At 52.7% G+C, this 13,273-nt stretch overlaps 2 protein-coding genes across 2 annotated transcripts; one reads left to right on the top strand and one right to left on the bottom strand.

The window, feature by feature from the left end:
- Window positions 1-771: 771 nt before the first annotated feature.
- Window positions 772-1,572, bottom strand: Percc1 (proline and glutamate rich with coiled coil 1). Its single transcript, XM_075989690.1, has one exon. It carries the CDS (start codon window positions 1,570-1,572, stop codon window positions 772-774), a length of 801 nt encoding a protein of 266 aa, XP_075845805.1.
- A 10,098-nt stretch (window positions 1,573-11,670) lies between these two features.
- Window positions 11,671-12,659, top strand: Uqcc4 (ubiquinol-cytochrome c reductase complex assembly factor 4). The gene is made up of 2 exons (XM_075941517.1): window positions 11,671-11,770; window positions 11,850-12,659. Exons 1-2 carry the CDS (start codon window positions 11,739-11,741, stop codon window positions 12,235-12,237), a joined length of 420 nt encoding a protein of 139 aa, XP_075797632.1. The 5' UTR covers window positions 11,671-11,738; the 3' UTR covers window positions 12,238-12,659.
- Window positions 12,660-13,273: the final 614 nt, after the last annotated feature.

The following is a 13,273-nucleotide window of genomic DNA, read 5'->3' as shown; positions in this document are numbered from 1 at the left end:
TCTGCCCTGCTTAGCCTCAGGCCCTTTTATCACTTTTCCTGGGATTTCTATACAGGGACACCCAGGCCGCCACGCCTGGGACCCACCCCAGCTGCCTCTGAGGACAAATGTAAGGAGTAAGGACACAGGGTCCTCAGATCATCCTCATCCCTGCCCAGCCGTCGTTAACACCGAAGTGCCCCCAAGGAAGCCATTTGTGAGCATGAATCCGGAGAGTCAGCGTCTGTGCTCCTCTGTGTGATTAAGCAGTGTGTCCCTTGTGTCCCTCTTCTGGCCTCTCAAGAAAACCTGCACTTTGCACACAGCTCCCAGCCCTTGCCACCAGCCTAGCACAGGGCATGGCACATGGAATCATCAGCTCTGGCAAGGCAGGGAGAGACAGCAGGGAGGGCTGGCCTTTGCTACTGACTTGAGTCTTGGTGCTGGCTTGGTAAAGAATGGGTCTCCCCAGATGGATGTGTGCAAGCGACTCATTGTTCTTGCCCGAGTTCTGTCCACTTCCTGTGGGCAGAGTTCTGAGACCTGATGTGTTTAGTGGGGTCATCCGAGAACTGGTAGCCAGGTGTGGCTGGGTCTAGACAAGCGTTTGCTCTCCCTTCACAGTGCTGGCGGTGGCAGTTCTAGGCTCGGGATAAGCTCGGGTCCTCTGGGGGAGCCAACTGCATGGCTGCTTAAAGAGACCCACTAGGGAGGTACCTGGGCAACAAGGAGAGGCTGGGTGCCTGAGAGAGGACCACTGCTGCCCCAGCACACACCTGACCCACCTACTTACTAGATCTCAGTCATCGGTGTCTCCTCCAGGGCCTGGGTGCCTCCACTCTGCAGTTCGGAGCCACCCTCAGCAGACCAACTGGCCAGCAGATCACTAAAATCTGGTGTGCCTGGATGCAGCAGGCCTAGTGGGTTAGGCACAGGCTCCTTCCAGAAGGATGGAGGCAATTTCCTTTGGGTCATGGGGGTGATGTGGCTATACTTCCTCTCTAGCCTCAGCCTTTGACAAGCTGACACTCTGGGCCTGGAGAACTGCCGGAGCCCATAATCAAAGAGCTCAGCCAGGGGGCCCAGTGGTGGTACCCTGTCTCCTCTGTGGCCCAACCTGTGCATCTGACCCTCAGACCCCCCAGGCAAATTCACACTGAGCTCAGCAGCCTCCTCTTCCTCTGGGGGCCCATCCTGGGCCAAACATACCAGATCAGCATAGTACAGATCCCGGGCAGAGCAGCTGGCTAGTTGGCTGTCAGAATAGATGTCTTGGGCATCTGGGTCTTGCCCTGTGTCCTTGCGTCCAAAGTACCGCTGGATGTCACCGCTGATGAGCTCTGAGAAGCGCAGCAGCTGCATTGGGGTCTCCGGCCTGCTGGGACTCTGGGGGGCCACCCCTGAGCTCTGGGAATCTGGGCTGCAGCCCTGTGGCCCCTCATTTTGCAGCTCATGGTCTCCCTCTTCCTCTTCCTCCTCCTCTTCTTCCTCTTCGGAAGTTTCTGGAGCCTCCAGGTCTGTGGGCAGGAAGGACTGGTGTGATGGCAGGGGCAACCGGAAGTCACAGACAGACCGTATCACACCAGCAGCCATCTTGTTGAGGTCTCCAAAACAGGGTGGGGTGGTCCTGGGGTAGCAGACACAAGCTGGGAGGGAAGTAAAAGGGCAGGTTGGCAAGTTAGGGCTGGTGGTGCCCACTGGATACAGCCTGAATGTATGGTCCTGAAAAAACTGCCTTGGCTGGCTCTTGGACTTGTGAGCTCAGAGAGGACCTGCCTTAGTCAGAGAGGCGTACAGGATCCTCTTGTGTAGGGCGGGGCCATCATGGTACAGAGGAACCATTAGAACCCACCACAGCTGTGATCAGGCAGGCCACAAAGTAGGGTAGGAGGCAGAAGACCTAGAGATCAGAACTGCCTAGGCAGGCAGGGACAGGCACTGGACAAGGAGTCTACTTTGTCCCAGCATGGATTCCGGTGGAGACAGGCCCAGCGCTCTGGCAGATACTGTGGGGAGCTTCAAGGGCTGTGGTGGCCAAAGAAGGGCTGTGGTGGCCAAAGAGCCCCACCCAGCTTAGTTCCTCCCTAGCTACAGTCACAGCTCTGGAGTTCTTTTCGGAGGAGAGACATTTTGGGGGTTTAGTTTTTTTTTCTGCTTTGGTTTGGTTTTCTTTTGTCTTGAGATAGATTCTCTCATAGCCCTGGATGTCCTGGAACTTGCTATGTAAACTGGATTGGCCTCAAACTCACAGAGGTCTGCCTGTCCCTGCTTCCAGAGTTCTGGGATTAAGGGCCTGTGTCACCATTTCTGGGAAGGGATTATTTTTTAAGATAAAGGTCTAGCTGGACAGTGTTGGTGTGTGCCTTTAATCCCAGCACTCAGGAGGCAGAGGCAGGTGGATATCTGTGAGTTTGAGACCAGCCTGGGCTACAGAGCAACACAGAGAAACCCTATCTTAAAAAACAAAAAAAGGGGAGAAGGGAGAGGGAGGGAGGAGGAGAGGAGAAGAGAGGAAAGGAAAGGAAAGGAAGGAAGGAAGGAAGGAAGGAAGGAAGGAGGGAGGGAGGGAGGGAGGGAGGGAGGGAGGGAGGGAAGGAGAGAGGGAGGGAGGGAAGGAAGGAAGGAAAGAAAGAAGGAAGGAAGGAAGGAAAGAAGGAAGGAAGAAAGAAAGGAAGGAAGGAGTCTCATTTGGAGAACCTGTGTCAACCCTGCCTTAGCCTCCTGAAAGCAGAGATGAGAGGCATGAGCCACCACACCCAGCTAGCCCTGGGTTTTAATTTGATACCTGACCACAATGTGAGTGCCCCCCACCCAGACCTCCTGTGAAGGGTGGGAGGGACAGATGGAAGATCCCTAAAGGAGTGGACCCCACAGATTGCTGTGCAGGTCCCAAAAGGCGCAAGAGCCTAAGGAAGAGGCGGTGGCTGGGGAGTAATGTGGCTCTTCCCGGCTGAATCTGAATCCTAGAGTCACCAGGCGCCTCACAGAGATAGGGGAGAAAGTATCTACCTAAGTGTATCAGGAGATGATGGCTCTCTGAGAGGTCTGGTCAGAGCCCAGCCCCTCCCTGCTGTCCTGAAACCCTGAGTTTGGGCAGCAGAGACTGGCCACTAGCAGTGTCCTACATTGCTGGGTCCCTCTGTCTCAGGAGGTGTCCCGTGGTCCTGACACTAGCCTTTGAGGATAACTGCTAGTGGAGAGCTCGGTGCAGACATATTCCCTGTGGGAGGAATTCCCCGCTTATCCCTCCTCACCATCCCAGGAGACTCCAACCCATACACCCAGGCTCCTACCTGACGGGACTGCAGCGCTCAATCAGTAGGCCCCTCCACCTGGGGTGCAAGCATTTATAGCTGGGCTCCACAACTCCCTGAGGCTGGCAAATATTTGGCAACGGCATTGTCATCGCAGACTGGGCAAACAGATCCCGTTTGCTTTAGCGCCCAGCAACCAGAGTCCCGCGGGGGGAGTGCCCGCAGACCGCCTCACCTGCACGCAGCCTGCCTGGGGACCATGAAGTGTTTGCCTCAGGCCCAGCTGGCCCACACCCTGGATCCGAGGACCCTTATCTGTGCTGCTGATTGGGGCCCCATCCAAGCCTTGTCAAATAGGCGGAAAATTAAATTTCATGCTATTTTGAGTTCTGGAGTACGCCTCTCCAGAGGACATCCTGCCTGCAGTGCATTCTATAAACCATGCTCTGCAGCAACAGGGCCTAGAGCAAGGGGAAGCAACTGAGACTATGCAGCCACCCACCAGGTCCAAGATAGGAACTAATACTTGCAGTCCTCATAACCCCTTCCAAGCTCCTCCAGCCTCTGGGCCTTATTTGTGCAGCTGAGATCAACTGGCCCAGTAAGCACTGTGAGGAGGACTCTCATGTGGTGGCTGCCACCCACTTGCCCAGAACCCAGCTGTAATCGTAGTCAGTCCGATTGAACCCTCTGTGTCTTGAGCACCCAGAGAAGGCACCTCCTTTCTCTGGTTTTAAGCCTCCTGGCTGCTCCTACACCTCAGTGGAATTGGGGGACTCCAGTGCCTGCCTGTCCTCTCTGGTCCTCCTAATGCCCTCGGCCTTTCTGGTGGTGTATTAGCTTCCTCAGGCTTCTTTAATTGCTGATCACAATAGGAAATTATTCTCTGTCCTCCTGGAGGCCAGAATCCAAACTGAGATGTGAGCCAGGCTGGTTTCTTGTAGGAAGTTGAGATCCTAGGGCTGCCAGCCTCCTGGTGTTCTTTGTCTTGAAGCTGTCATGGCCATCAATGCTGTCATCTTCACACAGGCTTTCACTTTTTTAAAAACCTCAGGACAAGGTCTTGCTATATGGCCTATGTTGGCCATAAACTGGTGGCCATCTGAGTGCTGGGATTGTGGGCATGCACCACCATGCATGGTTGGCAACTCTTACAAGGGTGTTCACCCTGGCACCTGAGTCCTGCACGTTCTTAGCTTCAGTAGTCACACCAACAAAGACTTTTTTCCAAATATCTTCACACCCTGTGGCTTAGCGTGGACATGCATTTAGTGGGGACATTATTCTAGCTGATCCAGGTACCCTTTAGGAAGTCTGTGACCCCGGGGCACTCAGTTGTCCTGAAGTCGCCCCTGGGTCCTTCCTTGTTCCAAGACACCACTCCCACTTTGGGCAAGGACATCACCTTGGTTTCAAGCTATTGTAACCCTCTTGGTACCCTTGGGGCTCTAATCTGCAGGCTGAGGTTATGTCCTCTGACACTCCAGCACATTGGCCTTCAGCGCCTGAGCCCACACGTGATGACTTCAGTGGGTCTGTGACTCCTGGAGAGTAGGAGATTAGGGGAACCAACCCTGAAGATACTGTACACTTGGTCACTGTAGTCAGGACCCTCACCCAGCATAGGCAAACCACAGGGAAATGAAAGTCCTAAGGATGAGACCCTCTAAGGGCTGGGCTGAATTAGGGATGTGCTGAGTTTGGGAGATTGCTTGCCTAATGAGCCCGAAGCTCTGGGTTAGATCCCCAATGCCATATAAACTGGGCCTGACGGTGCATGCCCATAACCCCAGCAAGAACAAGGCCACATTAGGCTACATCAGACCCTGTGACAAAACAACCTGTGGGCAAGACTGACACCTGGCATGAATGTCTGGAAAGCTGCCCACGTCTAAAGACTGGGTTGTATGCCCGGACCTGGGTCCTGGAGAAGGGCAGCATGGAGCAGGTCACCTATAGACCTGACAGGACACTGGAAGACTCAGGGAAGGTGATGGCATAGCCAGTTCTGACCTCTTCTCAGGCAGGAAACGTGGGCATATCCCCAGTGAGTACCAGATGAGACTCCCCCATGGAATGAAGTGTTTCTGGCTAGGTCCGGTTCTAGGTGTCCATGCTGCTCTGGATTTCATCCACTTCTGACTCTGTCAGACTCCAGGGGCTAAGAACACTCGCTAGTCTTGGCTGTGAGTGGCACCGCTTTAGCCCCAGTCAGCTTCCTTCTCATCCACCAAAGCCTAAACCCACCGAAGAACCAGGCATGGGGTTGGGGTATGTGTTTGCAGTTACTCCAAGCTGAAGCCACATCACCCTCTACTGCTGGAGGTGAGAAGAACGTGCTGGCCCAGGGAAGGGATGGAAACAGGTGAGTGATGTAACACTGACTGGTGGGCCTGGGGACTGCAGCTGCATACCTGCACCTTGTGGGACAAGCAGGGAAGAGGTAGCCAGGGCCTCAGGGAGTTGGGTAGAGTACCCAGAAGGGCATGTGAGTTGTGGCCTGCATTCCACCCCACCAGCCCTGGAGACAGGAAGACATACTTACTGAGGCTGTGGGTGCAGACTGCCACTGGCTCACTTGGTTAAAACCCTTGCGCTTTCTGAGCCTCAGGCTGGGGGCTTCAAGGAGAGGAAATAGGACACAATTCTGCCCTGGAGAAGGGCCCACCTGTGTGATCAAAGACTGGACTTTGGAAGAGCTTGGTGTGAGGTAGGGGGATGCAGATGGGAAAACTGAGGCAGGCAGATTGTCCCAGCAGAGGAAAGAGTCGGAGTTAGAACCCCCAAGGTCATCCCAGAGGGGGTAGGTCAGACACATGCAGAGGCTAGCAGATGCTTCACTGTGGGTTTGAAGATAAAGGAATGGGGCCATGAACTGAGGGATTCTGGGACTTTCAGAATCTGGGAAACAATCCAGTTTTTCTTGCAGTCTCTGGAATGTCACCTGACACCTCAATTTCGGGCTGGTGAAACTCTCCTGGACTCCAAACTTAGGTGGATTCTTGGACCTCCCACCTAAGCCACACAGCTAACATCAAAAGCTTTGGCAGAACAGGAACACCACAGTGAGAGTCATGACTGCAGATAGGAACGAGTGGGTTTCTCGGAGCCTGTGACTCACAGCATGGGGAGCCGCTGTACCAATGTCCTAGTTGAGATCAAGCTCAAGTGAGGCCAAGAACTCCAGAGCCACCAAGATGTGGTGGCACACACCTTTAATCCCAGCACTCAGGAGGCAGAGACAGGTGGATCTCTCTGAGTTCAAGGCCAGCCTGATCTACAGAGTGAGTTCCAGGATAGCCAGGGCAACACAGAGAAACCCTGTCTCGAAAAACCAAAAAATAAAAAGGAAAAGAGAGAGAACTGCAGAGTCAAAAGCTGGCCATGGTGGGGTCCATGATTGTAATCTTATCTCTAGGGAGCCAGAGACAGGAGGACCCTGGAATTTAGCTAACCTAGTCTTCTTTTTTTGTGTTTTGTGGGTTTTTTGTTTTGTTTTGTTTTTTTTGAGACAGGGTTTCTCTGTTTAACAGTCCTGGCTGTCCTGGAACTCGCTTTAAAGATCAGGCTGACCTCACACTCACAGAGATTCGCCTGCCTCTGCCTCCAGATTGCTGGGATTAAAGGTGTGTGTCACCACTGCCCAGCTAACCTAGCCTTCTCGAGTTTCGCACCAGTATGGGACTGTCAGAAAATAAAAAGGTAAGGCGGGTGTGGTGGCTCAAGACTTTCATTCCAGGACTTGGGAGGCAAAGCCAGGCAGATCTTTTTGAGTTCATGCTAGCCTGGCATATGTAGTGAGTTTCAGGAAAAGCCAGAGCTACATAAAGAGACCCTGTCTCAAAAAAATTAAATGAAAAAAATCAAAATAAATGCAACAATAAAATATCAAACAGTAAAAGTTAAAAAGTAAACAGCGTCCGACAAACCACACCTAAAGTTGTCCCCTGGCCTCTGCATACATGTGCACACTCACAAGTGCCCTTCCCACATACATGCACACCCCACTACACATGCACATACAAATTATACATACACGTATACAAGCTAGGATGGAAGATTGTAAAATGCGGAGAAGCCAGAGCAGATAGTTGTCTATGAAGAGAAGCCTAAGATGGGCCTATGGGGCTGGCAGAGCGATGGGAGGCCTGAGGGAGGAAGTCAGGGAAGGCGCTTCTGCCCAAGGCCAAGCAGAAGGAATGGATCTCACAGGGAAGACTAAGCGTGCCAATGGAGGGAAGAACTGGAGACTTAAAGGGCATGGTTAGGGAGTCACTCCCTTTTCCACTGCTGAGTTGTGAGACCCGGTAGGTATCCTGCACGCTGCGGCTGGACTCCAGCTTCTGCTTCTGTTTCTGGTTAGGTTTGGCTGGAGGACTCTGGATCAGTGGGTTGCATACTTTCCTAGAATGGTAGCCTCACGTGCCTAGCTGGCAGTTAGTGGGTAGATAAGGCCAGGCCAAGCCCCTGTCACCCTGGCCTAATCACCTGCCATTTTGGGACCCTGGAGAGGCCGGGGCTAAAGCATATGTCTTAGCATCTGCTCCCTAACTGGGCTGTGTTTTGGGTTGGGCCCAGCAAATGTCTTTTCCCACTGTCCCCTGCCCCGCCAGTCCCCACCCACTGTCAGGCCTCAGACCTTGGGAGAGCAGGACTCTGCTCTTACAGAGACACAGACCTGCCTGCTCCCGGCACCTGGTATCTATTTTCCTGGGAAAATCAATAGCTCCAATATGTCAGCTCTTAAGTGGAGCTACAATAAATTACCCTGCCATTAGGCATACTGGCGGCTGCCGCCTCTGCCTCCCCATTAGGGAGACATTAGGTTTCCTGTGAAATTTCTCTGTGTGCTTTGCAATAATGAGGGCTGAGGTGTTGGTTTATGCCCCTGAGGGGCGAGGCAAAGGCTCCACACACAGTATGGTGGCATAGCACATCTTGGAGCTTCTACTATAGGGCTGCTGCTTCTCCAGCTTCCTGGCCAGACTCCTGTAGCAGAACCTGCCTGAAAGAGTGGTTCCTCCAAAGAAGTGTGTTGGGGGATGGTTGCTCCAGGAACAGGCGGCTGAGGAATGGGGTCACTGCCCTGGACTAGAAGCCTTCAGGAGCAGGTAATGTGAAGGTGGTGTTTGTATCCGTGGCTGGGGTCTTGTGACTGAGCGCCATAAACTTGGTGGCTTGGAACAACAGACACTTGGGGCTGCAGAGCCAGCACAGCAGTTCAGAGTGCTCGCGGCTCTCACAGAAGACCTGGGTTCTGTTCCCAACATCCACATGGTGGCTGGAAAACATCCTCACTCCAGTTTCAGGGGACTCAGCATCCTCTTCTGGCTTCCATGGGCACCAGGCACACACACACAGTGCACATACATACATTCACTGCAAAACACATACACATAAAATAGACTTTTTTTTGTTTTTTTTTTCAAGGCAGGGTTCTCTGTGTAGCCCTGGTTTTATGGGACTCACTATGTAGATGAGGCTGGCCTTGAATTCACAGAGATGAGACTGCCTCTGCCTCCTGAGTGCTGGGGTTAAAGGCATGTACCATCACAGCCCAATTTAAAATTTTTAAAATTAAAAAAGAGGATGTAAGGCCAGGTGGTGGTGGTGCATACCTTTAATCCCAGCATTTAGGAAGCAGAGGCAGATGGATCTCTATGAGTTTGAGGCCAACTTGGTCTACAGAGTGAGTTCCAGGATAGCCAGGACTGTTTCACAAAGAAACCCTGTCTCGAAAAAAAAAAAGGATGTATTCCTATGGTCTGGATTAACGGTGTGCCACCACCACCTGGCTTACATATACCTTTTTATGTGGCTGGTAAGGTTCAAACTGGGTCCTCATAATTGCACGGCAAGGACTTTACAGACTGAGCTGTCCCCCCAGCTACGATGTCTACTTCTGTCTCTGTTCTGAGACAGTCACTGAGACTGAGATGGGCTCACTCTAGGGTGAAACTCTAACTCTTGTTCCACCTCCTTGCTTGGTCCCATGGGCTATCCTAGGCAGCTCATGTCTGGCTTTCCTGTAGAGATCCATCCAGGAGCCTGGCTCCCTGGCTTCACACCTGAGGGCCTCTAGAGCTTTACTACCTTCGGGAGGCCACCCCATCCCACCCCTCAGCTTGCACATTACCTATAGTTAAGTCCCTAGGTGCTGCTAGGTCTTTGCCAAGAGAGTGGAGTCGTAGCGTGGGGTTCTGTGATGGAACAGGTGGGGCAGGACACAGGGAGGAGGACCTAGGCGGACAGGTGCCTCTGTTGACATAGCAGCTCTTAGCCAGGGTCCTGGGTTGGGCCTCTCGGCGTGGGGAGGACTCACAGGTGTTGCTGGGCTCCAACATCTCTGGTATTGCTCCTGCTCTAACACAGACAGAGTGCCGTGGGCAAGAACATGAGTGTGAGGCTTTCCCCACTGCTAAGTGGGCACAGGAAAACAGCGTACTTCAGGTCACAAGGAGGCTCTTGATTTTGTTCTGTCCTGGGGTAGATTACAGCTCCCGGGACCCTCTTTCGCCCATAAAACAGTAAGTAATCAAAAGCTGCGCTCTCCTTCAGCACCAAAGATTGAGTGTGCTGCCCAAGGAGGGAGACTGTGAGCAAAGGGAGGGCAAAACCAGGCCACAAGGTCCCAGCCTTCCTTATCCGGAGAGAACAAAGCATATAGGTTTACAGGTGGCCCACTAATCTCTTGGTTGGAACAGGTGCAAATTTCCCTCCATGTTCTGGATCTAACTTATTTCAGGTCCCTTTTTCCCTGGGTGGAAAAGTTTAAGTTCAACCCTCTAGCAGAGGAGCTTCAAGTGAAGACAGGTTAGTGGGCCTGAGTGTTTAGAGGTGATCTCTGTGTCTTCAGGAACTAGGCTGCTGCGCTTGAGGGGTTGTGGCTCTCCTTCTCTGCAGCCCAGTGAAGGCACCCTCCACCTCCTCGGGACTGCTGTGTAAGACTGGGCCTCCCAAGTTGGGCCATGGTGGCGCACACCTTTAATCCCAGCACTTGGGAGACAGAGGCAGGTGGATCTCTGTGAGTTTGAGGCCAGCCTGGTCTATAAGAACTAGTTCCAGGAAAGGCACCAAAACTACAGAGACTGTCTCAGAAAAAAAAAGGGGGGGCTCCCTCCAGCAGGATGCATCGCTAGCAGCCAGTGGCTGAAGAGTCATCTTCCTAACTTCTCCCTTCCCATGCTCTGGTGCCTTCAGACGCTATCCCCTGAGTCAAATAAAAGCATGGGGACTCTGCTCCCCCAGAAAGGATCCTAGATTTCTGGGACTCACAGCTGTTTGACCCATGAGACAGAAGGGGAGGCATTGACATTTTTTGTGACTGGTTCACAGATCAAGAAATCCAGGCGGGGGGTGGGGGTGGGGGTGGTGCACACCTTTAATTCCAGCACTTGGGAGGCAGAGTCAGGTGGATCTCTGTGAGTTCAAGGCCAGGCTGATCTATAGAGCTAGTTCCAGGGCATCCGAGGTTGTTACACAGAAACTCTGTCTTGAAAAACAATACAAAACAACATATCCAGAGTGACTGTCATTAGTGGGTGTTGTATCCCCACCCCAAACTCCTCACCCCCGGTGACAGGTAGTAGGTGCACAGAGGACACTGTTAGGGCTGATTCTGTTTCTTGGTTTTAATTTTGTATTTTAAATTGGGTTGGTGTTCTAGCTATGTAGCCCAACCTGGCCTGAAACCAGTGATCCTCCTGTCTCTGCCTCCAGTGTTGGGATTACAAGTTTGCTTGGCTAGCGCTGATTCTGAAGATACATCGAGCCTCAATCAGCTCCCAGCTCAAAATGCCAGGCACACACAAGAGAGGCATGGGGTGTCGTTCCAGAAGCGCCTCCCTGTAGGCTGGTACGTTATTCAGGGTTGGGACATCCTGTGGTCTACACACAGAGCCATTTCCATTCTCCCTGAGGGCAAATGGAGTCTGGGGACCTGGGGCAGTGTAGGCGAATGCGATGCCCTGACATGTCCTTTCGAGGGGATGGCCTGGCCGGTGGAGTCTATGGTGCGAAGGCTTCCCAGCTTCGGGCCTGAGAGCATAACTGAGGCGGTTGTAGCTGGCATCGGAGACATTGGCCAAGCAAGAGGCTGAGAGCCCGGATGGAGCGCTAAGAATGGAAGACGCGCTTCTGGAGAAAAGGGACCAAGTCACTTCCGTAAGATGGTCCTGGAAAGAAGACAGCAGATGCCAAGGGTTCTCAAGTCTGTGAGCATCGCGGGCATCAGACTGACGAGCCCTTGGGTCTTCCGAGAGCGTCCCCGTAGGCTCAAGTCCCTAAGGAGAGACTGAGAACTAGACAAACGCGAAAGCAGGCAGGCCATCTGGGCGGGACCCGGGACGGAAGAGCTCGCGGAAAAAAACACGTCATTTCCGTTGTGCGGCGTGGGACACACGTTGTGTAGTCGTGCAAAAGAGGCGATGTGAAGTTCGGCTTCCGGTTTTGTGCGACGGAAGTAACGAAATCGCCGTGCGCCGCAGAGTGCGAGCCGAGGTCGCTATGAACGGTGTCCTGTGTTCGCGGGCTGCGGGGTGAGCGCTGTGAGGTTCTGGTGGGCTAGGGCGGGAGGCGGCCGAGGCGGCGGGACGCTTACTGCTGACTCTCTTCCAGAGCGGTCCGGGCTCTGCGACTCGTGGGCTGGGCTTCGCGAAGCCTGCATCTGCCGCCCCATGGCCGGTCTCCAGCCCGACCCACAGACAGAGAAGAGGAGGAGGAAGACCCCAACCTCCCCATCCAGTTTTCCTCCAGCAAAGCCACTCCAGACCGCTGGACGGTGGAGCACACCCTGGGGAAGCAGCAGCAACGGCCCTGGTGGAAAGTGCTGCCCATCACCTTCAGCCTCACAGTTCTGATCATCTGGTGCTATCTGAGGCAGGAGACCAGCACGGACCAGTGGTTGAGAGAAGTTTTGGGAGAGGTAGACAAGGAGGACGAGGAGGAGCCAGACGATCGTCTGGAGGAAACTGAAGCTCCGACTTTCTACGGAGCTAGAACGTAACGGTTCCTGCTGAGGAAGGAAACAGGCAGCCGTCCTTGTTCCTTTGTCAAGTTTGGCGATTTCTGACCTGGTACTGCGTGCGTCTTCGATGATTTTAAGGGACTTGGATGGTGCTGAAACGCGAGAACACAGCACGGAATTGGGGACTCGAAATCTGACCCTTGCCAGACACGAATGCCCAGTGCTTACGTCCAAAGGACTTTTGAGGTTCATAGAAAAGGTTTTGGCTGCACCGTGCGCTGTTGAATTTGTGATGTGTTTGTCCAGCCTAATCATGTTTCCAGAGCAGTTCCGGTGGGGGTGTTACCTGCAGGTCATTGCTTTCCGAGACAGAGTAACTTCAGAAGTTTTACACTTTGTATTGTGCCACGGTGTGTACAACATCCGTTGAAGCTACTTTAAATACAAACAAGTGGAAAATACATTTGGTAAAGCTTAATGAACACAATTCTCCCCTCCCCTTGCATCAAGTGGTTTTTTGTTGTTGTTGTTGTGGTGGTGGTGATCATTGATTTTTGATTGTTTTGAGACAGAGTCTCCCTGTATAGCTCTGGCTGGTCTGGAACTAGCTGTGTAGACTAACCTCACCTCAGCCAGGGATCTGCCTGTCTCTGCCTTCAGCTCTCTAGTGATGGGATTAAAGATGTGTACCAGGACCTATGACATCTTGTTTTTAAAAAGAGTAATTTTTTTAGGCCAAGCAGTTAATCTTTTCTGTTTTTTCCCCCTTCCATTTGAGAACTTAAAACCAAGCAAAACAAAAACCAGTGCTTGCCAGAAGTGGTAGTGGATGCCTGTAATCCCATCACTTAGAAGACTGAGGCAGGAGGATCCTAAGTTTGAGGTCTGCCTGGGCTACATAGGGAGACCCTGTCTCAAGAAACAAAATGATTTTTCAATGACACAGTGAATTTTTGTTTCTGCCTTTTTATTTTTTGAAGGAAAAAAAAATGTCAGGGGCTGGAGGGATGGCTCTGCTACACTTTCAGAGACCTTGAGTTCAAGTTCCAGCACCCACGTGGTGGTGGCTCACCTC

This window comes from Microtus pennsylvanicus, chromosome 11 (genome assembly GCF_037038515.1).
Source record: "Microtus pennsylvanicus isolate mMicPen1 chromosome 11, mMicPen1.hap1, whole genome shotgun sequence".
Lineage (NCBI taxonomy): Eukaryota > Metazoa > Chordata > Mammalia > Rodentia > Cricetidae > Microtus > Microtus pennsylvanicus.
This window is presented reverse-complemented; position numbering and strand designations above follow the sequence as displayed.